This window comes from Amblyomma americanum, chromosome 2, assembly GCF_052857255.1.
Source record: "Amblyomma americanum isolate KBUSLIRL-KWMA chromosome 2, ASM5285725v1, whole genome shotgun sequence".
Classification (NCBI taxonomy): Eukaryota; Metazoa; Arthropoda; class Arachnida; order Ixodida; family Ixodidae; genus Amblyomma; species Amblyomma americanum.
Window position 1 is genome coordinate 145,497,446 of NC_135498.1, and position 27,045 is coordinate 145,524,490.

A 27,045-nucleotide genomic window follows, 5' to 3' on the forward strand; every position below is an offset into this window, starting at 1 on the left:
GTAACTAGTAGAATAAACTACCAGGAGCGGTGTTGCGCCGAGATGTGAGACAGATACTCTGACATTTCCTTTCTCCAAAAAACAATGTTGATTTACTTCTCTGTTTAAGAGCCGAAATACGAAATCCTATACCTGTCGTCTCCTTCTCCCGTCATTTTTCATTTTTGTTTCTTTTTTTTTCCAGATTTTAATTTTGTTATTTTTATTTTTCATTATATTTATTTCTTGATGTTCGTTTGTTTCTTTTTATAGTTGTATTTTTATTTATTTTTCATTTCTTGTTTGTTACTCCATCAGATATATATTGCTTATCAACTATTGCTAACTCAACATTTACATTTTATTTAATTTGCCATACAACTTATGAATGACAGTAAGTGCGGACAACTTCTGTCCACAAACTTCCGTATACAACTTCTGTGCACGCCACTCACTAGCCAAGGAAGGCTTACGCCTTAAAAGATGGCTGGTGGTTTAGCATTCCTGAGCACAAAATAGTGCGCGAAAATACGTTTTGCAGGAGCACACAACCGCCATCGCGTACCTTAATTAAAGTCCGATTTATGTGTCCACTGACCGAGGGAGCCATTTATACGCCTTACCTTCTCACAAAATCAATGGAGTGTCAGCCTGCCGCTGGTTTCTAGAAATAGAAAGGCGCACAACTTCCTCCATTTGTAGGCGGACGCCACCACCTGCTAGCAGCGCGATTGAGGTGTCCTCTGCTGGCGTACTTTGTCGGTTTCTGCAGCGCGTCTCATGCATAGCAATACTTGCTGGTGGTACTGGCGCTTTTTTTTCGGTTTCACTTGCCCGTGTTCACACAAACCGACATCGTTTAACCCCGGAAAGTGCGTCCAGAGTTCGAACCAGACCGTGGCGGCCGCGTGTCGATGGAGGCCAAACGCAAATGCGCCCGTGTGCTGTGCGATATCAGTGCACGTTAAGATCTCCAGGTGGTCGAAATTATTCCGGAGCCCTCCACTACGGCACCTCTTTCTTCTTTTCTTCTTTCACTCCCACCTTTATCCCTTCCCTTAGGGAGCGGTTCAGGTGTCCGCCGAGATGCGAGAGAGATACTGCGCCAATTACCTTCTCCAAAAACCAATATTCAGTTTCATTTTTCGTCTATGAGTGCTTTCAAACTAATAAAGCCAGATGCAAAAGCACGAATCGAGTATTTTGGGCGGAACTCAGTCGTAAAGCGAGACAGTCAGCAAAGCGTTTTTCAAACCATTCAACTCACATAAACCGATCAACAACTCTTAAATGCTTTCTTTGGCTCGTTTCTCAAAAAGCAGGATCCGCAGTAAGCGACTGTAAGACCGCCATCAATAATTTCGGAACAGACAAGACCTCGCTAGAAGCGGCCAAGATCCTTAGTGAACAACCGCTGGATAGAAAACTTCTGGATACCCGCACACGCCGCCGTCGCCGATAACGAGGCAGCTCACGGGCTAGCTCGAGTTCTGTACTTCCGGGTAGCCGTAGAGCCCCCTAGCACGTTGGGAAAGAGGATCATCTGCATAAATTACGGACAAATAGTTGACCAATACAAATTATGACGTAGGCTGGTACCCCCCCCCCCATATCCAAAAACTGAATAATAATACACAAGTGGTCGCGTGGGGGCGGTTACGCACTAATACATTTATATAAACCCGGTATGGGCGTACCACGCGAACCCACAGATGAGCTCAACACACCGTGGGGCGAGAGGGACGCCTATACCACGTAACTTGGGAGTGGGCAAATAATCCCGGGGTGGGCAAAATATTGCAACTAGACAAGCCTGGGAGACCCTGCTAAGAAGCCAACACCCTGAGCTCCAGCACACCATCATCCATCTGGCGGAAGAGGCTGCTATCAGTCAAGGACTGCCAGACAGCCTCTAACCACGGACGCGCAACTCCCCGTCTCTCAGGCCTGCGTGCGGGGTCCAGGGACCAACGTCTTTTCTGATGGGGTTAAGAGCTGCTTCCTTAATAAACGAATCAAACTTTCAAATATAATATCAATAGAGATGTTAGCAAAGCTAGAGCACAACTGGTCGCTCACCAAAACTACCTTCTGAGTTGAGGTGAGGAGTTGAATGCTACAGGTGGGATTAGCCTCGCTTTATCTGCCGGCAATTGCTCCACCGTAGCCTCCCTTCTATATTAACAATGTCCTAAAGTCTGTCGCACATACCCAGCTATGCACACAGTCTCTTAAAATAGCACACATTCTCTCCCGCAGTCACCATCTATGCACACAATCAATCCACACAGTCCACATCACAGTCCACTCCAGAAGTCACCATCTATGTACACATTCAATCACAGTAGAGCATAGGCCATTGCAGTGCCACAATTCATACACACATTCACTCACAGTACAACGTAGTCCACTCCGGAAGACACCATCTACGGACACAATCACAGTAGGCCATAGTCCGTTCCTGCTGTCACCATTTAGAAACAAGATCCGTGTCCTGCCGAAATGTTAAAAGAAGGCGTGCAGCCTCCCTTCTGCATGTCTGGTTTCCACTCGGGTAGACAGTGTCCTGAACTGTGCTGTAACGGGTTCCTGTCTTCTTGAAAGAAGCGAACATCACATACCTTTCCACGTTGTACTCTGGGCAGTAGATAATATAATGTTCGATATCCCCGCACACACCACATAAAGAAGAGAGCGGAGACGATGCTATGCCCGTCTTATGCATCCAGGCAGTAGTGCAAGCAGAGGCCGTGCGAAATCGATGTAGTAGGGTCGCCTGAGATCTGCTCAGTCCCTTGGTTACACATGGCTTGTGCGGCGCACTCCACAGGGTACGGAAATGATCGAGCACCGTTTTCCTGTAGAGACTTCCACCTTGAGGTACTTTTTTGATGGAATACTTGAGAGAGCTTTATGGGCGAGATTGTCTGCCACCTCATTACCGTTGACTCCTATGTGACAGTGCACCCATTGAAAATATAGAGTAAAGCCTCTGCTGTGCAGATTCTGCACCAAGCACAGAGAGCTTATAGAAAAGGTGTCAATAGGGAATCCGTGCTCTAAACACTGAAGGGCAGATTTTGAATCAATTAGAATGACAACAGGTTGAGCCGGGCAAGACCCTAACTTCCGCAAAGCCGCCTCAATAGCAACACTTTCAGCCTTGTGGAGGATAAGACTGCAGTAAAGCGTACGGACCACTCACAGTCTAAAGAAGGAACGTATAAAGCCGCTGCGCTAGCTTGTTTCACCTTGTCTACAGAACCATCCGTGAAAATTTGAAGATGGCGGGCATACTCTGTTTCCAATTGTTCAAGTACAAGCGAACGCGTTGCTGGCAATGGAGAGCTGCGCTTTGCGCTCACATGGGGAATTGTGACCTAACAGTCGAGGGACAGAAAAGACCAGGGGGGTTTCAACCGTTTCCTTTGCCTTCGGGCATTGAGGCCTAAAGAACTTGGCCTAAAGAGGCCAAGTAAGCCTTCCACTCATATATCTTGTAGAGCTGCTGGAGAAGGCATGGTCTAGCTACCGGCTCTCCTTGGCGGCCAAGAAGCATTAGTAGTCTGTGAGAAGCGATAAGGCTAAAAGGCTTCGATAGAGTCTCATGAAGTACTGCCTTATTCGTAGCCGCCTGAGGAACTCCAATGTTTCGTCTTAGGCACTTTCTGTGGACAACTTCAAGACGTTCAAGTTGTGATGCCGAGGGGGAAATTAAAGGTAATTGATACATTATACGACTGACCACCAGCGCATCATGAAGTTTGACCATTGAAGAAGGAAGGTTTCCCCATTGCTCACGTGCAGTTCTACGGACCACTTTGAGACGCGAAGATATAGATGAAACAATCGCGTCTAAAGCTTTTCGCCACTGTCGACGAGGGTCAATAATGACGCCCAGGAAACGTGTGGGGTTGAATTGACGGATGAAAGACTGACCGAGGTCTATCTTCAACCGCGCTTGACGTCTTTCTGCACCTGGAAACAGAATAAAGCAGGATTTTTCCACTGACAGAGACAATCCCACATCTTGAAGGTACGCTTGAGCCGAAAGTAGAGCCTGTCGAGCTAACAGTGCTAATCGCTTGTGTTGTTAGCCAGTAATCCAAATACAGATGTCGTCAGCATATATAGACATACTCATTTGCCTGCAACCTTTTTTAAATGAATCCGGAAGACCAGCCAATACGACGTTAAAGAGCGTGGGGGAAAGAACACTTCCTTGAGGCACACCTCGTGATAGAATTCTTTCGGTGCTTGACGTACTTCCGAACCGTACCGATCACTTATAAACTTGTAAACGAATCTTAACATGTGGCCCTGTATGCCCATGCCTTGCAAACTGTTTAGAATTGAGCTCTGCAGCACGTTGTCGTAAGCTTTCGAAACGTCAAGAAAAATGGCTAAGGTGGAAAGGTCAAAAGCTCTCTAGTGTTCATTGTGACTCACCGAGTCTTAGATGCTATCTTGCACTAAGACCTCGGCAGATTCCTGTCATACATGTTGGCAGTGCCTGGCTGTCCTCAAGCCACCACGATAAGCGTTCGTTTTCCAGCTTCTCCACCAACTTAGCTACACAGGATGTCAATGACACAGGGCTTTACGAGGCAAGTTCTGTCGTCTCTGCCAGGCTTCAGTTCAGGAAATACATGTGCCACCTTCCATGACGGAGGAACATCGCTAGTCTCCCAAACTCGATTGATGAAGTTGAGGACATCCTTTCTGAGATGCAACGGCAGATTATTCAGCATTTGATTGGTGATACAGTCGGGACCTGGTGCACACCGGCGCCGCGGGCCACTGAGCGCAGTTTGAAGCTCACGAAGCGTGAACGGGACGTCCATGATAACCCTGGAGGAAGCAGGTGGTGTATATATATGTATTAGAGAATTAGCACGTACGAGTGCGTTTGCACATTCCTCTGCCAAGCACGCAATAGGTTTTTCCTTGCGTATTGCAAGAGCTTCAAAAGGCTTGGAAGGGCGAGATTCTCTAGCCAGGCTGCCAATAACTCGCCATATTCTCGTCATCGGTGAGTACACAGTCAAACTAGCGCAGAATGAGGCTCATGTTGACCTGTACAGCTTGTTCGTGTGCTGTCTAATGGCAGAATTCAGCCCATTGAAAGTCGTCATCTGTTGCCTGTCGTCCTTCTTCCGCACGAGTTGGCGCTCCGCCCTTTTTCTCGCTGCGCAAACGTTCCTGAGTTTTAATTCAGGTAACTTGACCGCCGTAGTTGCTGCTAGCTTACTAGAAATCATTTTGTCAACACTATCACCGGAAACACGTCCTAGGTGCTCTCTGTACTTGTCCCAGTTCACCACATTGCTAATTTTAGGACCATGCATACGAAAGTCGGCAGCAAACACAAAAATCGGATAGTGATCACTTCCCATGCGGTCAGGCGCTGTTAACAACCTCACGCGGACGTCCGGTGAATGAAGTGTCAGGTCTATAGCTGTCGCTGAGGCTGGAGGCCGGAAGAAAGTGGGGCTTCTGCCATTGGCAACACACAGCTCCAAACTGTCAATAACATCTACAAGTTTGCGTCTACGGGAGTCCGTGTTCCTGTCACCCCAGACGGCATGAAGGGCGTTGAAATCACCGCAGATGATTCGAGGAGCTGGGCAGCGGTAGCATAGCTGCTGTAGAAACAAATCCAATGCTACGTTCTTCCGCGGGGACACGTACACGGATGAAATAGAAAGGGTTCGATAGCCGAGCTGTATTCTCACAGCCGTTAACTCAATGTGATCCGTGCAAAGATCGGCAACGCTTAGAGAAACATTTGGAATTTCCCTTCTTATTTAAAGCTCGGCACTTCCTGCAGAAAATGACTTTATGCTGCAGTTTTTATGGGTGACATATCCAGTAAAACATCTCCCGCTTGGCAGGCCAGCTTCTGACAGGGCCAATACTCGATCACATGTATCTTTCAAGAATAGTTTTAGTTCAGCTAACCGACTTAAATTCGCAGCGCAGTTCCACTGCAATATAACCGGCACCTGTCGGTGCATATGAGATCCACGAGGTATAACCCTATCCATATTAGATCGCAAGGAAGTTCGCTGCGAAGGTGGTAATTAGGGATTCAAAAGAAAGCACCAGCTGTACGAAGTTCTTCGGGTTACCAGGCGCCATTGCTGGAACATGTGAACGCAGGGCCCCAAATGAAACATGAAGAAGGTCAGACATACCTTGATTTCTGAGCTCCTTATCTGGCGCAACGCACTCACTTACAACATCGAGAAAAGATGCCGACGGGGACACACTCTTGGCCGCAGTAGCTGGTTTTTTTGTTACTTGTGAATATGAGAGTCCCCCTTGCCGTCGAGTCTGGCTGTGATCCGGCCGCTCAGGAACATGGACACTTTTTGCTGGAGGTCGAAAAACCGACTTGCGCGCACTGAACCTTGGCGTCTTGCTAGACTCAGGTCTCTTAGGGACATTGTTGGGTAACGCAACATCAGACTCCAACACTGGGAACTCGTCTAAACCTGGGACAGCCACCTCAGTCAGTTGAGTTTTGGGAGCAACAATAAAGGATATTCGACAATCCAGAGCGCTCACACGGAAGGGGCAGCCTCCGAAACTCGCTGAATGATCAACACCGCAATTTGCGCAAGCAAAATTTGCCTTGCAGGTTTTAAAGTCGTGGTCGCCTCCGCACCGCTTACAGAGTCGATCCTTTGTGCAAACTTTGGCCACGTGCCCAAACCGTTGGCATCTAAAACACCGTGGAGGAGCTTCAATGAAATCTGCAACTGCGTGTTTTGTGAATCCCAAATCAATTTTTTCGATGCGCTCTGAGTTGGGAGCGAATGACAACACAATAGAGTTGGTAGGTTTCGCAGCCCAATCTTTTCCTGGAGACTCCACACGACGCACAAGTCGTTTCACGTGCAATACACCTTGTGGTTTCAGATAATCAAGTAGGTCGCGTTTTGAATACCACTTTGTTACACCCTTAATAAAACAGGTGTTCTTCGTGTAGGAATAGGGAACCGCACGTTAACATTGATGCCACATATCTGAGAGCTCTTCAGCAGCTTGCCTACCTGCTCTTCCATCTAGACATCCAGCTGAAGAGCCCAGTGCATGGTGAACCGACTACGAATCGGAGCTAATCCTAGCAGTGATTGAATGACCGCGAAAAGTGAGATGGGATTCTTCTGTCTTAAATCAACCCCTTTTTCTATGGGCTCAGCCACTACCGGAATGCCGACCGTTCGTTGCTCGCGATGACTCACCAAATTGAAGCCCTGGTTGTCCACGTCAGCCATATCGGCCACTGACTCGTCACCGTCCACGATCGTTGACTCATCCCCACTAAGTGATGTGGTCTCGCTGAACGCGTGGTCGTCTCCATGTTCTGGTCGCTCCACAGCCTGGGAAGCCATTGCCGCCTCTTCCGAGCCAGCCTCCTTTGATTGGCATGGTCTCTTTAGGCTTGTCGGCGCCGGAGCAGCCGTACTCTTCCCATAGGGACAGTACCGCCTTTAAGATGCTGACTTTCTTGAATATTGATACGTGCCACAGCGGAAGAAGAAGAAAAAGCGCCTGCATCCATGGAGAAAAAAGATGTTGCTCTCCCGCTCGCGCGCTCGGACCTCTTAGGGACTGCCACAGTTTTACGTTTTGTCTCCGGAGGTTCTCCTTCGAATTGCTCGTAACATTTGGTGGAGCAGTGCTGGGTAACGGTTCCCGACTACCGCACTCAGCACAGCATCACAACGAACCGCACACCTGTCCACCAGCGACCCAGCCACCGTATCCGCGGAGAGTCGCCTGAATTTGGGCCCCTTCCCCGCCTAAAAGAACGACGCAGCCTCGGCCACCGAGTCTAACTGACATGGCCACTGACACCGGGTCCCCGGCGCCGACCCACATAGACCGGTGAGTCCAGCTGCTATGGCCACTGACCCCCGGCTCCTGGTGCCGATCCTTTGCCACCCACCCCGAACACCGCCATCTTTTCACGGTGACGTTTTCGAAGACGCTGATGATTGGCTGAAGACCTTCGAGCGGGTCGCCCGTTACAATGGCTGGAGCGACGAGCGCAAGCTCCACAACGTATATTTTGCTCTGGAAGAATCTGCCCAGACGTGGTTTGAAAACCACGAGACTACCCTTCCCACCTGGGAGACGTTTTGCCAGAATCTCCTGGCTACATTCCCCAACGCCGACTGCCGGGGGAAGGCTGAAGCTGTTCTGCACTCCCGAAACCAGCACACGAATGAAAATGTGCGCATGTACATCGAGGACATGGCCCGTCTATTCAAAGCTGCCGATCCCAACATGACTGAGGAGAAGAGGCTTCGCCATCTGATGCGACGGGTTAAGCAGGAGCTCTTCGCAGGCCTCGTACGCAACCCACCCCGCGCTGTAGCGGAATTTCTCACCGAGGCGACCACCATGGAGACGACGCTCCAACAACGGGCCCGCCAGTACAATCGGGACATCAACAGCATTGTGCCCGAAACCTTTTCGTTGTGCCTAGGCGGCAGTACAGACACATTGCGCGAACTGATTCGGTCGGGTTTCAGGGAGGAACTTCAACGGTTCCGTCTTCCCCAGGTTGCGCCTAGGCCCCTGGCAGCGCTGACACAAGTCGTCAGGGACGAAGTGCCGCAGGTTGCGCAGGCGCCTCCTGTTCCCGAAGCGCTGCCCCAGTTCGATGCCTGACCCACATATGTATCTGTTGTACGTCACTCGGCTGGCTACGGTCCCGCTACTCCGAACCCTGCCATGAGCAGCATTGGCACTTGTCACGCAACCGCACCTGGATCCGCTGTTTCCTCGACGTCTGCTGTCCGTAGCACCACCCCATATTATGCAACTGCCCCTGCTACAGCTCAGCCACGTCCTCAGAGGTCAGATTTGTGGAGTACACCGGACCGTAGGCCTCTGTGCTACCACAGTGGGAAGCTCGGTCATCTCTACCGAGCCTGTCCGTTCCGCCAAGTGGGTCCTCGCGGTTTCCGTCCTGACGCACCTTGTCCTCAGAACGGTGAACGACCGCCTGAGATTGCGGAGCATCTCTGAGCGCGCGAGAACCGTGTTTACTCTGGAAGGCGCGAGTCCCGTTCGCCTTCGCCTCTCCGCTATCGTGCGTCCAGCCCCGGCCGCCAGAGTAGTTCCGCTGGTCGTCGCTCGCCCAGTCCTCGTCGGGAAACTAACACCAGCGGCCTCTGCGGACAAAGCCGCTGACGTCGAGATGTGTCAAGATCCTGCATCGCGGAACCATCGAGCCGACGACACCTGGACAGAGGGAGGCAGCGACAGTACCGATACGCTCCATCCGATTTGAGGGTGACAATTGATGGCACTGAGGTCACCGCGCTGCTCGATACCGGTGCTTATTATTCCGTTATGAGCCGTGCTTTTGCTGGAGACCTTAAAAATGTTCTGACACCGCGGACGAGGACCCTCATGCGCACCATGCGCACCGCTGGTGGCCACTTAATTTCTCCTGTTGGAAGGTGCACGGCTAGGGTTGGAATTTGTGGTTACACGTACGTTGGTGAACTTGTCGTACTCTCTGAGTGTTCCAGAGACTTGATTCTGGGGATCGACTGCGAACGGTGCTGTGATTGACTTTACGGACGCACGTGTCACGTTCTCGACCAAACAGGCCGTGGCCCGCTTTGACTCCCGACATCCTTGCAGCAACGCTCTGCGCATTGTCCAGAATGACGTCAAGGTGCCGCCGCCATGCAGTGTCCTGATGCTTGTGCGGAACAACCTATTCCACGACTACGAGGGCCTGGCAGATGGTCATACTCCACTGCTGCTTGAGCGGGGCCTTGTTGTTGCCCGAGGTCTCATCCAACTGCTTGACAGCCGTACCAAAGTACTCCTGACCAACGTTTCCAACGAATATCAGCACCTCGTCAGAGGCACGTCTATTGCCTTCCTTCACGACGTTGCCGAGGTCCCAGGTTTGTGGGCCGTGAGAGGACCCATTCCAGAGAATGCTGATCCACACCACGCTCTTCAGTCAGTAAAAATAAATCTGGCCTTTGACATGTGTTCAGAAGGATCTTCTGTCGGACCTCTTGGCAGACTTTGCGGACTGTTTCGCTACGTGTTCGAAGGTCGGCCGCACTCCACTCGCCAAGCACCGTACCATCACTGATGCGACTACGCGACCCGTCTGCCAGCGCCCCTACCGTGTTTCGCCAATAGAGTGAGAAGCCATTCAAAATCAAGTTGCCGAAATGCTTGTGGACGATGTCATTCAGCCGTCCACCAGGCCATGGGCATCGCCTGTGGTTCTTGTCAAAAGAAAGGACAACACTCTGCGTTTCTGTGTTGACTATCGAATACTTAATAACGTGACCAAAAAGGACGTTTACCCACAGCCCAGGATAGACGACGCGCTCGACCGATTGCGGGACGCCCGATACTTCTCGTCCTTAGATCTTAAAAGTGGGTACTGGACGAAAGAGACCAGGAGAAGACAGCTTTCGTGACGCGCGACGGCCTCTATGAGTTTAAGGTGCTCCCATTTGGTATGTGCTCAGCACCGGCCACGTTCCAACGCATGATGGACACCGTTCTCTCCGACTTGAAGTGGCAGTCCTGCCTGGTGTACTAGATAATGTTATATTTTCGACCACTTTTGACCAACACATGGAGCGGTTGCGCATTGTGCTACAAGCACTCAAATCCGCACAACGCACCATCAAAGCCGAAAAAGGCAATTGTGGCTTTGAAGAACTTCGCTTTCTTGGTCACGTTGTCAGCGCGCAGGGTGCTCGCCCGGACGCTGACAAGACCGCGGCCGTCTCAGGTTTTCCACGCCCAAGTGACAAGAAGGCCGTTCGCCGGTTTTTGGGTCTGTGCTCGTATTATCGGCGCTTTGTTCAAGATTTCTCGCGAATCGCCGAACCGTTAAACTCACTGACTCGAGGCGACACGCCCTTCGTGTAGAGAAGCGACCAAGAGGCTGCATTTGTCGAGCTCTTCAAACGTCTACAACGTACTCCGATACTCGCCCATTTCGATGAACACGCTGCCACGGACATCCACACTGATGCGAGCAATGTCGGCCTTGGTGCGGTACTGATCTAGTGGCAAGACGGTGTAGAACGGGTCATCAGTTATGCCAGCCGAACACTTACGCGCGCCGAGACCAATTATTCTACAACGGAGAAAGAGTGCCTTGCAGTGATATGGGCCATCATCAAGTTCCGGCCGTACCTCTACGGGCGACCTTTCCGTGTGGTAAGCGACCACCGCTCCTTATGCTGGCTGGCAAGCCTCAAAGGCCCCTCAGGACGCTTGGCTAGATAGAGCTTACGTTTGCAAGAATACGACTTAACAGTCGTCTACAAGTAGGGCCGTAAGCATCAGGATGCGGATTGTTTGTCGCGTGCGCCTATCACAATCGGTCCCGAGGAACCCGGCGATGATTTTCTTTACCTAGGCGCTATTAGTACCACTCAAATGACACAGCTCCAGCGGGGGGAATCGGAGTTCGCGCCACTCATCGATTACCTCGAAGGCGTCGACGCTCGCATCCCGCATGTTTTTCGTCGCGGGCTCTACACCTTCACTTTACAATCTGGTGTTCTCTACAAGCGCAACTTTTCCGACAAAAGAGAAGCGTTCCTGCTTGTCGTACCATCACAGCTGCGGCCAGAGATATTGAGTGCCTGTCATAGTCCACCCTCCGCCGGCGTAAGTCGTAAGTCGTACACTCGGAGTAAGTCGTACACTCGCGCGCATTAAACAGAAGTATTATTGGCCAAGGTTACTCCCATCAGTGCGGGCGTACGTAAAAACATGCCGCGACGGCCAATGTCGTAAGTCTCCTCTGTTGAAACCGGCCGGATTTCTTCACCCCGTCGAACCACCGAAGAGCCGTTTTCACCAAGTGGGCATGGACCTCATTGGCCATTTTCCGAAGTCTTCATCTGGAGTGCGTTGGATCGTCGTGGCCGCCGACTACCTGACACAGTACGCTTAGACCACGCATCTTGTCAAAGGCACTGCTGCTGAAGTGACGTAGTTCTTCGTACACAACATTGTCCTGCGTCATGGAGCCCCCGCCGTTGTTGTTACTGACCGCGGAACTGCTTTCGCTGCCCGCTTAGCCCAGTCCGTGATAACTCTGACGCACACCAGCCATCGACGTGCTACGGCCTATCACTCACAGACAAACGGATTGGTAGAGCGACTCAACCGCCCTCTAGCCGACATGCTTTCTATGTATGGTGACGTCGAGCATCGAACTTGGGATACCATTCTTCCGTACGTAACGTTTGCCTACAACACCGCCCTGCAGAAGACAACCCGACTGACCCCCTTTCAATTTGTCTTCGGTCGGCAAGTGACTACTCCGTTGGATGCTATGTTGCCCGTTGACCGCTACTACGACTCTGACGCTGACCTCGACGCAGACGCCTTCGTTCAGCGTGCTGAATAAGCGCGGCAATTGGCACGCCTGCGAAATAACCGCCAACAGGAGACTGACGCCGCTAGGTAGAACCTCAGACGCCGCTTCGTCAGTTACGCGCTTGGCGACTTGGTGTGGGTGTGGACACCTGTTCGCCGCCGTGGCCTTTCTGAAAAGCTTCTGCGCAGATACTTCGGCCCTTACGAAGTAGTGCGCCGCATCAGTGATGTGACGTATGTAGTTACTCCCGTCCAGGCGGCTTGCTCATCGCGCCAGTCGCACCGTACTGAAGTCGTGCACATTGTTCGCATGATGCCTTACCACGACAGACTCCCTGACTGAACAGCGGTTCACTGCAGCTGTATTTTGCTGATATTTCCCTCCTAGCCGCATCGTGGCGATGCTGCAGAAGAGGGGACAGTGATACATGCCACTGTGGAAGAAGAAAAAGCGCCTGCATCCGTGGAGAAAGAAGATGTTGCTCTTCCGCTCGCGCGCTCGGACCTCTTAGGGACCGCCACAGTTTTACGTTTCGTTTACAGAGGTTCTCCTTCGAATTGCTCGTAACAATACTCAAATAAAACTAGGTAAATTAGGCAAAAATAGGTAAAGAACAGAGCTGAGGCGACAGTAGATCGAACAACGTCTTCGTCTTCCTCTTCCTCCATACCATCTTCTCTCAACGCGTCCAAGGATGGAACCGGCTCTGGCGTGGGTAGTGATTGTAGCGATAGTGATAAATATAGCTGCCGATAGTGATAATTCGTGATAGAGATAGATAGTGCGAGGGATGACGATAACGATAGTGACTTAGTGAAAGCGACGGACATTGTCTTGATGATGATAGCGATAGTGATGGTGCTAGTGATGATTATAGGGGTTACGTTAGCCATGATAATAATGGCAGCGGTAGTAAAAAAAGGTCGTGGGTTTTAGTCACGTGAAGGTCGTGGGTTTCATTCACGTGAAAGTCGTGGGTTCCAGTTCTATGAAGGTTGTTCGGACGTCACGACAGCCATAAGAAAAAAAGATGAAAGAGGGATAACAGGAAAGTGAAAGGCTCACGCATTTCCACCCTTAAGCAGACATTAGTGCACAGTGCAATTTTTACCATCTTAAGCTTCAGTAGGCGATCATTTCTTCAGGCGTCTCGGAGTCGGAGGTCCTGCTCGGGGAAGCCCTATATCGGTCATTCCAGAGAATAGGTGCCCACATGACAGCAATAAGAAAGTACAACGACGCCAGCATTTTGTACAAATGGTCGTAAGAACCGACATAATCCCGGAAGAATCCTGCAAAAGAAAAAAAAAGAAACCTCAGATGCTGTTGGCAGTGCACAATCTCTACCCGCGACTAAGAGCTCCGCTTGCATACGGCTGCATTGGTAGCAAACTTTATATTAGACATAATATCACTCCTCAGCCATATATCAGTCGCATTGCAATGTACATAACATCTTTAAACTTGGGCTCACAGAATGTAATGATACATATGCTGCGAGGAGCTATTGGAGAAGGGAAGATTCGAAAACATGCGTGCTCAACAGAGAGAACACACGTTTTTTGGTTCCTCTCACTGAATGATTCAGTCTCACTAAATTTTGGACAGGATGTTCGGAGCGTTTTCCGAATTTACAAACCAATATGTATTCCTAGGCAGAAATGTAGTGACAAACAGCAGCCTGTTTCAATAGTGGCAGGAGATGAGATGTGGGCATTGTTTTGAAGCTTTGTGTCATTTTTTTTACCTACACTCCCCGCACAACAAACTCTATTAAATGCAACTTCAAAGTACTTCATTTGCGCCTTGACGTCGCGAATCTTCATCCGAGCTATGAGAGAAGCTGCAGTGGAGGACTCGGGTTTAATTTCGCACCTCTGCGCACCAACGGCACACTGAGCAGCAGTATTTACACCACACTTCCTTAGATATGTGGCCGCCGCGGACTGGACTCTGCGCTACAATCTCGATCTCATAAGATGGTCCCGTTGACCATTGAACAACGAGATGTCGATAAGCGTTCACTTGAACAGAGCGCAAAACCCTTGACGTCCGGTTAGTTTGTATATGTCGCAGCACGTCCAAAATAAGTGCGCCTCAAAACGTTTTCCAAATCCACAATAAGCAGTCTAGTGTGGGCAGTGTGGGCCTGCGAGATTTGTTTGTGCAGCTACCCATTGCTTCATGCTGGCCTTAACAACGCACGCAAACAAATTGACGCCCCTCTTGAGAACACCGTTTAAGGGGAGCTGACTTATAAAATAAATAAAATGCCGGTCAACCGACTGAAGAGAGCATCGAAAACCCACACACAACGCTGAGCCATCACCGACAAATTCTGTGCACTGTGATGACAGAAAACATTGGCATCACCATGCTTGATGTCGTTTTCAACAATGCCTCCGAACCAATAGGCTGGACGTCAAATACTTGCGTGCGCTCGAGAAACTACGGTCCTTCTGGGGTTTATTGTGTAAATGACTGCTCTATTTTGAATGTCAAAGTAATGACTTTTATATGATCTTACGTGAATGTAAATTTTTCCTGAAAACTTGGTTGCATTTGGCGCTTAAAGGTGCACGACGTGTTGTGTGTCGTTGAGTCATTGTGTGCACAATTCTTGACGCTCCGTAATTTATGGGTTTGCTGAACATTCGTTATTTACTGATCTGATTTTTTGTGAAATGTAGGGGCCCAAATAAGCACACAAAGTTTCAAATTTTTCGCGATACAATACCTCAATGTGTGCTTCCTACACCGCTAAATATTCCTCACAGCCACGCATCTAAGGATGAAATTTCCATTATCAAGCTGCATCCCAAACCTCACTTTAAAATAAGTGTCTCTCTCTCAGTTATTTTCAATAAAATTTGAAGACGTGCATTCTAATGAAAACCTAAGCTGCCCCCCATGCTCCTCATTGTCCATGAATTCTCCCTACATCCGCTCCTGACGGGAGGTACAAAGAAATAAAGACAGTTAAAACGCCCCCGATCTATTATTGCGGAAAGCGGTGAATGCGCTGGGTGCTGACGCAACGCCTTGTAGTGTGATACGAAATGAAGTTAATTGTAACATGCCACAGGCTTCACGTAATTCATAAATTCTAATTACAATACCTGAAAGCCAAGTGGAATTTTGACTGCGCCTTCTATTATATATAAGTATACAGTGGAACACAATACTTACCGAGCACAAACGGATTCCCAAAGAAGAACGGCACACTCACTGCACCAGTGAATCCGAACACAAACGAAAGGCTCTCCACTCCAAGGTAGTCCGAAATCACTACACCTTCCACCGTCACGGCTGCGCCGAAAAACGCCGCAAACAGCGATGCTCCAGCGGTGAGGGCGAGCAGGGTTGCACCTCGCTCGAGCAGAACCATAGAGGCGGCCATGGCGGTGAAACTGAGAGCCATGAGCGTGCTGCGGCGAAGCAGTCCTCTGTCAGCCGCGAACGGCAAGCACAGTCTGCCCACAGTTTCTGTGACGCCGAAGTACAGCATGACGTTTGCTGACTCGGTCAAAGAGAACCCTTTGTCCTTGGCGAAGTCCACAATTGTAGCGAAGAAGATGCTCTGCGTGTAGTAGCCGAGGACACCGGAGACTACAATGACATAAAAGACAGGCATTTTGAACAATCGCCTAAGGTCCAGGCTGAGATGAAGCGCAGTTCTCTCTTTGTTGTTAACTTTGGCCATTTCAGAAGAGCTGCTTCCCTCTGCATTCGCGTCGTTTAAACGTTTCTTGTGCTCTTCAGTATCCACGTCCGCTTCTCGAGAGTGCGTATGACTGCTGGAACTACTTGAAACAATTGTGCGGCTCCAAGGCGGCTCCTTTGTAAGCATTCCCAACGCTGTGAGATGCATCGCGAGTGCTCCATAGAGGAGAAGACAGGCCCGGAAACCATAGAAACCTTGAACAAGAAGGATGAGCTTTGGAAACACTACTGATGCCGCTGTGCCGCCGAGGTTCTTTATTCCGTTGGTTATGCCCCGGTAGCGGTCGAAGTACATCATCAGGAACACAGAAATGGCCACGAAAAACACTCCGCATCCAAGCCCTGCGTTGAAGCCGAGAAAAAAATATTTGACAAGTTTCCTGCGACATTCTAGTAGATCTTTATATACAACTGACTTGTGCACTGGTGTCCCACGAAAATGACATCAATGTTCCCAAGCTACCAAAGCAGTACTCCGTACTTATGAGCTTGAATTTACTCACTTTTTCTAAGGTTTCGAAGTTAACGGTTAGTCTAAAACGTTTCAGCGCTAGCTGATACTGCTGCTCGTGGTAATGCTGTATAGATAGCCAAGTGATGCCACTGGAACTCGTGTATGAACTGAAGTTGGCTTTTGCTTTTATTTGAAGTTCAGCGAAAATATAACCACATAAAAAAGGTTAACAATGACAAACCTGTGCATTCTTAGAGCGCAGAGCATTTTCACTGTCATACGCAACCCCATCACATTTGCGAAAGGGCGGGGTGTTCACGCGTTTTCGCGGAGAAGCCTACAGGCAGGCCCTTCCGCAATTTCACGACTTCTTACTAGCGCACCTTGTTTACAGAGTCACTTAAAAGCAAGTGTGCGGCACAAATCACGTAAAAGAGGAAGTAACATCAGATATACAGAGCAGCAGGAGGAAAGTGGTTATCCTGAGCTCCTCGTGTGAACCTCTTTTACCGATACAATTAAGCAAGGCCACGTTATCTAACGCGCTGGTGGTGCTTTCACTAAAATTGGCTGGCACCACTGCTTTTAGTCATTCATTAATGTTTCCCAACTATTCTGGACAAAACCATTTTTCACCGAGAAACCTTTTATGAACGCTGTTTTTTCATGAAATTTACGCCCGACGGTAGTCTTGAATTTGTTTTTCTGTTAACGTTTTTGCTACTGTCAAAAGCATTCCCCGTTGTTTTTTTTTTTTTGGTAGAAGTCTTAACAGTCCGATGCGATAGATGGAAACACTTTAAAACAAAGATTCTGCTACACATCAGAAGAATGGGCCATAACCTTCAATAGCTCCGTCAAAAGACCGTACAATTTTTCAATTTTCAAAATTTTGGTCCAAAATTGCTGGACAAAAAATAATTGCTTTGGTCAAAATGTGAAATATTTTTGTACGAATAGAACCCCAAGCCCTCGCCACATGGCACGAAGTGAACACAAATCGTATGAAATGATGTAATCATCAATAAATTTCCTGATATTTAATACCAGCTTAGGGCAAGTAAAAGTAATTGACAGTCAATTGCATCGTCAAAAGTAAATATGTATAAGCACGAAATTCATTGCAGGAAAGGCGTAGCCCATGTTGGACGGCTCAGAGGTGGTAGTGTCGCACCCGACTTTTGAGGCGCGTTTCTCACCAACTATCTTTCTTAGTAGGACAGCGAATTCGGCTTTCTTCGCAGCTTTTCGTGTTCAGCGACACTTTCGACAACCGGCGGCCCCCTTTAAGTGCAGGATGTGGCGGCGGTATGCGGTACACACAAAGTTTCGACCTTCGCCTTCGTTGGACACCGCGCTGACGCTCCGTCGACCGCCACGTCAAAGCTACTGCAATAAACGTGATCGCTGGCTCACAGTATACCTTGACTTGTAGCGCGTATTTGCATCACCTCATCATCGGCGTGTGCCTGGCGGTGATTGCGCGTGACCTAAAGCTGTTTCAAGTGGTTCCACGTTCAGCCGTTTCCGTTTTTCTTACCCGGCAGCACATTCAACGTCTCTGGCTGCATCACTAAGGTGCCTTTCGCTCATTCAAGGCTATAACGTTCGCATGCTCCCTCGCTGACAATCGCTGACAATCGCGGCGGAGAACGAGATTTTGAAAGATGATGAAAAGAACTATATGGAATTCACAGTGCGAGAGGTTACCAGAAAGAGAACATTGAGACGATGGCCAAGGAGTGTAACTGATTGGGAGCCGGAGCTGCTCTATTTGCACCGCCGCTGGTTCGAAACTTGCACGGTGGTGGTATTTTCTTGTTTTTCTTGCAATTTGGGCGGAACGTTTACGAAAATTTCCGACAACATCCGCCTTAATTTACCAAGAAAGGAAACTAAAAGCGCTTCATGACTAAAATGAAGAGGCAGCGTTGACTGTCTTACTGCTTCGAAGGGCTACAACAAGAATGAACTATTATGGAGCTTAGTTACGAAGGTTTTATGCAGAGCGCTGTCCGCGTGACGTGCACGGCGCAGAAGCTTTCTACAAAAGCTGACGCTGTGAAGCTGCCAACCAGGTATACGAAATACAAATTTTTAAAATGACTAGCTGCTCAAAAACCGCCGATAAATATGCGCCGGGAAATGGTGATGAGAAACTGCAGTGGCACTATAATTTGATGCAGTTTGAGTGCGATAGCATTAAAGGCCCCATTAAGCTGAAAACCCCGCGTCGGCGTTGTCGACCTCAGCGTTGTCAGCGAAAAATGACGAGCATGGTTCTAGCAGATGGTCCCTATAGAGCAACTTAGTAGGCCGGGGGGGCCACCTAGGTCAGGCGACCTTGGGGCGTCATCCAAACCTGCCCACCGGATAATAGAAAACTCCCCACCGTGGCAGGTGGCAGTTAAATTAATGAGTTGTCGCTTGGGAAGAGCAACCCGGCTTGCACAAAGCCCACCACTGGGAGCACCTGCTATCGCAACGCAGTCCCGCATCGCTTAGCTGCTGCACAACTGCACAGCAACACAGGTTCAGCCCATTACGCTAACGCGTCATGCCATTAAGGCGGAGCGTGTGTCCTCGAATTTTTGGTAAAATTTTGGCCATGTGCAGTGTGCCCATTACAGGAATATTGCCTTTGTCACAGAATTTTGTGGGCCTACATTGCTGTGCTTTCTTTTTCCATCGCGACGAAGGAATAGCCTAAGGATGGAAAAGTGGGGGATATGGTCAGGAAGGATTCAACGAAAGCTTCCGCCGCTGTGACAGGCACGTGCTGGTTACTGTAAAGCCATTGTGAACGCACTGGCATCAATTATATAAACTTACCGTGAATAAATCCCATGCACAGTGTGACGACGGAAATATTCTGGGCGAAACTCGCTCCTATAGGGCCTGTCCAGGCGAGAAGAGAACCCAGGAGAGCGATGCCGGAAAGCGAAACGTGTCTTTGCAGTCCTGAGACCAACAAGCCTACGGTTAAAAAAAATCACGGAAGAATGAGGGTCACTTTCATACTCAGTCAACAGGCGCCGCGCCATTAGATTGAAGCTATGAAGCAGAATTTTGATGACTTAGCCAACAAAAGCGCTTAGTTGCTTTCTTTTGGTATGTGTAGGAAATGAGGGTATGAAATCCTCATAAACATTTCGAAAATTTACCCGCCGCGGTGGCTCAGCGGATTAGGGCACCCGGACACGAGATTTTTGAATTCCTAGCGTTCTTCATTGCTTTGCCTTCAATTGGCGCCAATCCAATTCTCATAATGTGAAATTTCTTTCTTTTTATGTATAGCACTGCATCAGGCAGAGGCGTGAATGAATCAGTCGCATGGTTTGTTTCGATATCAAACTCCGTGTCTTCAGTATTTAACATAACTTTATGCGAATATACTTCTCCCAGAAAGGGCAGATTCCTGCACTACTCGGCACTGCGAGAGGAATCACCAATCGTTTACAAGAATTAATTGCTCTACATTTCAGAGTAAACATGCTCCATAAATGAAACAAGGTTTAAAGCCAAAGCCATTAAATGCGCTCGCGATGTGTTTATTCTCTTTAGAGGCGCAGCGGGGACTTATTACCAAATATCTACTGCTTTCATTTATTTGTTCAAATTACCACAATATCATATGCACTTCTCGTCTGTGGAGATTTCGACCAATATCACCGCAATTTTAGTTTTTCTCTCCAAGCAAAAAAGCAAAAAGAAAAAGGACCGTGTGAATTATCTTTCCAAGTTTTCTGAGTCAGCGGTGATGGTTAACATTTTCAAGTTGTCAACGCTTGGCATCCGTCATGGCCTATGAATTTCAGTGGTACTTCGCTGGTAACTTCGCTAGCATTGACCAGACCGGTTCGCCTTGCTGTTTCGTTATCACAATGTTTAATAGTTCGCCAGGGTGTTCTGTTGGCTGCAGTAGGATTTTTTTCATTGTATATTGTTGTGAGTAAAGAGAAGAACGCAGATTTTAATGCAGGCAAAGGGAGGCTTTCATAAACCTTATCGTTACGCAGTACAGTGCTGTGTAACATACAGCTCTTTACCTGCTGCATGGCAAAGAGCGGTTTGCATACAATTTCTCTTGCACTTGTAAACGTAGCAATGTCACACGGTTTCTGCCTGGAGCGGATGTGCATACCTCGTCTATCCATAAACATCCTCCTGTTGAAGGCGGAACAGCTGTTCCAGACGGCGTTTTAACATATTATTTGCGGGATTAAAGCCACGAGCCACATTATTTTCGCCTTAATTTTACTATATCCTGTCACGTGCAGGCTTAACAGTGCTAGCTACTTTCGACTGGAAATGGCAAGCTTATTGAAAACAGAGCCACTAGCCAGTACCCTGCAAGTGCCGTTTAGTAGGAAAAACCGACCTCCAGTTAACCCTATCCTGTGCCATCTTCTGAAACCCAATCCACGAAGAATCCTTCCATGGCCTACATAGCCCGTGCGAAATTAAAACTGGCAAGAGGAGATAACGCATTACCGTTATGGGGAACCTGCGCTGCCAAGGTGGCACTGCAATTGTTCCATTCAGTGACACAAAACTGCTTTTGTCAGCCGCTTGGGCCGCTGCAAACGCGAGAACACATTCTGCGCGATTAGATAACCGCGCTTGGCTGACACCATTCATTGCCTAGCTTCTCTCGGCGTAGCCCAGATAGCTGACGCACGGCACGTGCGCCTTCGACAGAGCGCCCAGGCTCACGCCAATAAGCGCCTGAAGGTGAAGCGGAAAATTACTAAAAGTGCTACCCAAAACTGCTGGCTCTTCTCGCTAGGCAGTGTATTATGGCGCTGCAATCGGCACCGTAAACTTCACCGCAATTTCCCCATAGCTGAAATCAATTGAATTCAATTGGCTGTTGGGGAAAGAAAATGGCGCAGTATCTGTCTCACATATTGGCGGACACCTGAACCGCGCCGCGCCGTAAGGGAAGGGATAAAGGAGGGACTGGGAGAAAAAAGGAAGAAAGAGGTGCCGTAGTGGAGGGCCCCGGAATAATTTCGACCACCTGGGGATCTTTAACGCGCACTGACATCGCACTGTTATAGCTGCATGACATATGTTTTCCTAGGGTTACTGACCGCCATTTTAGGCGTAGACCATCGGGACTAATGCCTCCCGCATTCATCTGCTAGCCAATAAGAATGCGATTCAGTCTGTCGTCGTCACTTTGGCAGCAGAGCGGCCATTTTCATAGATGTGTCCACTCATGCTATGCAGATAAGTCTCGAAAAGAGCCCATGTGCATGATTGTAGTACGGCACATCCTAAATAATTCATCTTTACAGGAGACGTCAAAATCCTGGATATATTCTCGAAGACAACCACTCTCATTCAGCACATCACGTGTTGAGTAACATATGCATAGGAACACAAGATGAAAACAAATTTAAGGCCTGCGAAGACCTTAAAGAAGAATAGACACCTAATCTTGGTGGCATTTCTTCTTCAAAAGATGCGTAAGATTTTTATACTTGGATGTCCACGCGGTATTTGGCTACGGCAGCTTAACAATTGTTATTCGAATTTTTGTCTCACGCGGTTTCGATTTTGGTTTACACAGCTCTGTGACGTTAGCGTGTAGTTTAGGTCACGTGACGCATGCAAAAACTGCAATACAGCCACTGCTTTTTCGTTCGTTTTCATTTCACATATTGACGCAGGATCGCTTCATTGTTGCAGTGAACTAAAACATGAAAGCAGCGATTATATCACCGTTTTTTTCACGCCTCGCGTGATCTTTACGCTACTTTGACCTCACTGCTATCGTTCGGCTGTTAAAACCAAAGCTGCAGGAGAGAGAATTTTGATTGTAGATTAATTAGCGGTCGTAGGCGAGTACCACGTGATAATCCATGTATACAGATGCATTGCTAATTATTACAGAGATGACAACACTCACCCAAAAATCAAGTGTCTTTACTACTTTATTATACAACTTATGTCCGTAAAGTTTCGAGACTGATTTTTTTTCTTCTCTAGAAATGATTCCTCAAATCAAATTTTTGTGAATATGTGTAGCGCCGTCTTTTATGGATAACCTGAGCTATTTATGTTAATTGCTGTGGCTGCAGCTAGATGGCACTACATGTAGAATAATACGTTGCCACTAGTCGTCTGCGCATTCTACTGTGAGTGAATGTGGAGAGATCGACGTCCACCTCGAACAGTGTGTAAACATAATATCTGTGTGAAGCTTGGCAAGACAGACACAGTGACGTATGACCTCCTTCGTGACGCTTACGGCAATGAGACATTATCGCGGGCGCGAGTTTTCGATTGGCGAAAAAGATTCGTTTCGGGAAGAACTTCGGGGGACGACGACACAACGTAGGGGCGCCCTTCCATCTCACGGAATTAAAACAACGTAGCTCGGATCAGGGAAATCGTACAGCAAGACTACACCATTACAGTCCGCAAGCTATCAGATGCTCTCGATAGTAAGAAAACATGCCACCAAATTCTGCGTGATAACTTGGGGCAACGAAAGCTGAATGCCAGACTTGTGCCGCACTCCCGCACACAGGACCAGAAGCACACGCGGGCATCAGTAAGCGCTGATTTTCTCTCCGAGGCCGAGAAGGATGCTGCATTCGTCGACAGCTTAATTGCTGAAGACGAAACATAGCGTTTTCAATACGATCCTCAAACAAAAAGGCAGAACGCTGAATAGTGGTCCGCAAGTTCGCCGGCGTCGAGAAAGGTGCGGCGACTGAAGACCAAAACAAAGATGATGCTGGTAGTTTTTTTCTGTGCCAGAGGTGTCATACACCACAAGTTCGTCCCACAAGGGAAGACGGTGAATCAGGAGTTTTATATCCGCATGCTCCAACACATGCGTGATGCACTGCGAAGCCGTCGTTCTGACTTATGGGCATCTGGACAATGGAGCCTTCTCCACGACAACGCAAGGCCGTACACTGCTTTCAGCGTGACAAAATTTCTTTCCATCCACATTATTACTGTACTTCCTCATCCGCCATACTCGCCTGACCTTTCCCAATGCGACTTTTTTCCTGTTTTCTCGTGTGGAATGAGCCCTAAAATAACGCTCGATGGAGAGTGTGGAGGTCATTCAAGACTCCACGACAAAGGAGCTGAGAGCTCTGCCAAAAGAAGTGTTTTCCAACTGTTTCCAAGACCTCCAGAAGCGTTGGAAGCTGTGTATAGACTGCAAATGTGATTATTTCGAAGGGGTGTTGCACAAATGATCTCAATGTTAAACGTATTTGTTTCAATGGAATCAGTCTCGGAACTTTACGGACAAAGATGTATTTCTTCACATTATTTCAAATGAAAATAAACCTACTGTTTTCATGGTAGAAGTCAATATCAATTTTTTTAAAATGTCGCACCATGTTTAAAAGTCCAGTGTGTTACTTATTATTAAGGGCATGACTTAGAATATCTAATATCCCTAACAGATGCTCCTCAAACCGTTCCGAAGCAATTCCACCAAATATTCTCCAGATTAGTGTCACTGATAATCTTTCGATAATCCTTCCCTTCCGAGGCAGCTCATGCGGTTACAATAGCTCGTATAAAATAGCAGGGTTTTTGATCGTTGTAACTTCATTGAAGTAGTTAGTAGCGTAGCAATATACAACTCAGGCTGGTCCAGAGTCACTTTCAAAGATGCTCAGTTGGCCTCCGCTGACTTTAGTAACATTATCGCCGCATGCTTATGTTCTTTTTTAACGATTGTGAAAAAATCTTTGGCTGTCGCATGTTTGCTGACTAACCTATGCACGAAAGACAAAAATAAGAGTCAACCTTTATTAGTCGTCTAAACTTGCTCTTAACAGCGCAACAACACCTTGAACTCGCTTTTAAACACAAGTTATATTAACGACAATAAAATCCCATGCAGTGCCTCTGATAGTCAAAAGCTCCGGTCTTTGATCAATGGTTTCCATAATAATAGCTCGAGTAAGGCTATAGTAATATCACTTATGAGAGATTAACTTTATCTGGCCCCACTAACGCGGTTGAGTCCTTTCTTCTCTTCGTTACTATCCGCACCGCCGTCTGTGCCTCCTGACGTACCCAGTCATTGCACGCAATCTTTATTCATGCAACATGCATCGCATGATGAAATAAAAAAAACATATTACTGCATCTGAAGCCTTCAGGTTCAGGTCTCAACAACATCCACGACAGCCATGTGAAACCTGTTTTTGTTTGTATTGCGGATGTGCTAACTTAGCTGATAAACTTAAGTTTTGAAACAGAACTAAAGTCGTTACAATATGTACAAAAGGTGGCAACTGTTCAGTTTATAATTGCAGGCCAATTTCTGTTCCTTGTTTGTTGTTTCGGTAGTCGTTAAAAGCTTATTCATTGCAGGCGGTCAAGCTAAGTAGAAATTTTCGTTTTTTACATCCGAAATAATTAGAATTTCGAGCTGGGTGTTCCACTAACTTCGGTTCATTTGTTTTACTCGCAGGTGCAAATAAGAAATTGATACGGCCAACTATGTCGGCTTGGTATTTCTCGCCTTCTACAAAGCGTTTGGCTCGATGAACCGCGACATTATTCAAGGGGGCTTCAAAAACAGGCGAGAACGTGAACAACGTGTATACTATTTAATCCACAAGTTTAATACTATTCAAAAAAGTCTTAACGAAAAGCCCGGTACCCTTTCTTTTATTGACGACCTCCAAAAAAATAATACTACACTTCTCGTTAATTGGCTAACTCAGATATACCCTTTATAACTCCTAGTGTATATCCGAGGCAACCATACCCCTCCGTACTTACACTATCCTGCCTCGTGCAGTATTGATAAGCTTTGAGGTTTTTCTTTACATTTTCCGACAATTTCAAATCTTTGTACACAGCTAGCCCAGCCCTCCTCTCCTACAAACAAGTATTCCCGACGAAGTAGGTTCAACGACCCGCCCTGGAAGAGGGGTGCACCGTTCAGTGAAACCCAGACCCCCTGAGTAAGTTCTTACACATGTGCTCGTTAACGTAGGCCACTCCTTCCATAACGTTCTAGCCCTCGGCTCACCGGAAATTAGTGAGACACCCAAAAGGCGCCTGGTTTGGCCTGTTCGTCGCTGCCAGTGTCATTTGCGCAGCGGCGCCTCATTGGCCACGCATCTGCAGCGGCGCCCTTCTTTGTGTTTGTGCGTTTTGTTTGTGTGTTTTGTTTGCACGTTTTGCTTTCGTACACCTGTGGTTGCCGCGCTGCTCATGTCTCCCGAACCATCTTCCTCTCCCTTTCTCTCGTTTCGCCTTCTCCTTTTGTACCCCATCCTCCTTACTATACTAGTTTCTCCCCCTTTTTTCTTTTCTTTCTATTTTTGCTTCCTACCCGAATATCGTCCCTGTCTGCTCCTCGCACACCCATCTTCATTTTTTATTTTTTTTGTTCAATTTTTTGAACTGTTGTTGCTATTTGCTTGTTACACTCCTTTCTCCCTCCTCTGCAGCTCACAAACTTAAAACGTCCATCTGACGCGAGACCACTACAGTCCTGAAGAAGACCGCACCGCGGTAGAAACGTTGATAAATAAATGTGTGTCTGTAGAAGTGCCCACTTCTCTTATATATATATATATATATATATATAGGCCATTATACAACCATATATTAATTCTATTCCCATAAAGCCCACTGATGGCAGTGTATACAATGCCAACATGCTTGGAACCCAATTAAAGTTATTTGTGCATAGTCAGAAACTGCAAATAGGAACCGCATATAGAATTAGGGTATTGCATAAAGCTCTCCAATACTTTAACGTACACACTCCAGTTGCATTCTATAATGCACTGATTCATACCCATTGAAAACATTGTATGATTGCTCGGGGAGTGGCGTTTCGCTCACATTTATCATTCTCCAATGTGTACGGAATGGAGCCAACAGAACCTTCACATGGAATAATAGTTGCTTTCCGACAACCTCTTTATTTCGTAATCTTAAAATAAGTTGCATTAGCAACTTCAATAAATTCAGTGTTGGTGTCATTGGTTACTGGGTGGACCATGACCATAATCTATTACATTTTATGCTCAACGAAGATATTACTAATCATGAAACACCACGCTTTTCTCACAAGAATACATTTTTGCTCCCATTAGATCGCACTGACTTCGGTATTGTATTGACTTTCTGCATAATTATGTGTCTTGGCTAACAAACTAAGTTATGATGATTAGCTTGTGTGTCGAAACTCACTAGTGCCTGTGCTGCTCTTGATATTCCTCGGCAACTATGTTATGGAGATTACTTTGTACGTTTCAACTAGCTAATGTCATCGTTGCTTTCGCTAAAAATTCGCATTACTTCTTTTTATTTATGAGAATTCCGCTTGCAGTACATTACTATGGGACCTCATTCGAAATCTAAAGTTTATCCATCTGCAGGTTGCATGTTGTTCAAACACTAAAAAAAAACTTTACTTCAATGTACCACGGATGATATTTCCAGGCATCCGCTCCTCTCTCTGTCCCTCGCTTGT

General features: G+C 47.7%; 1 protein-coding gene across 4 annotated transcripts in view; it reads right to left on the reverse strand.

The window, feature by feature from the left end:
- Nucleotides 1-1,292: 1,292 nt before the first annotated feature.
- The window catches only part of LOC144121865 (monocarboxylate transporter 12-like), a 28,919-nt gene continuing 3,166 nt past the window's right edge, over nucleotides 1,293-27,045 (reverse strand). The window contains exons 3-6 of one of the 4 annotated variants that reach the window (XM_077655282.1): nucleotides 19,392-19,535; nucleotides 15,572-16,447; nucleotides 13,494-13,674; nucleotides 1,293-1,522 (exon numbers count right to left, since the gene is read on the reverse strand). In XM_077655282.1, the coding sequence (XP_077511408.1) occupies nucleotides 13,505-13,674; nucleotides 15,572-16,447; nucleotides 19,392-19,535 (1,190 nt within the window). In that variant the 3' untranslated portion in view covers nucleotides 1,293-1,522; nucleotides 13,494-13,504. Of the gene's footprint in view, nucleotides 1,523-12,862; nucleotides 13,675-15,571; nucleotides 16,448-19,391; nucleotides 19,536-27,045 lie in introns of those variants that run through there. The other 3 variants (XM_077655284.1, XM_077655283.1, XM_077655285.1) reach the window with 3 other exon arrangements.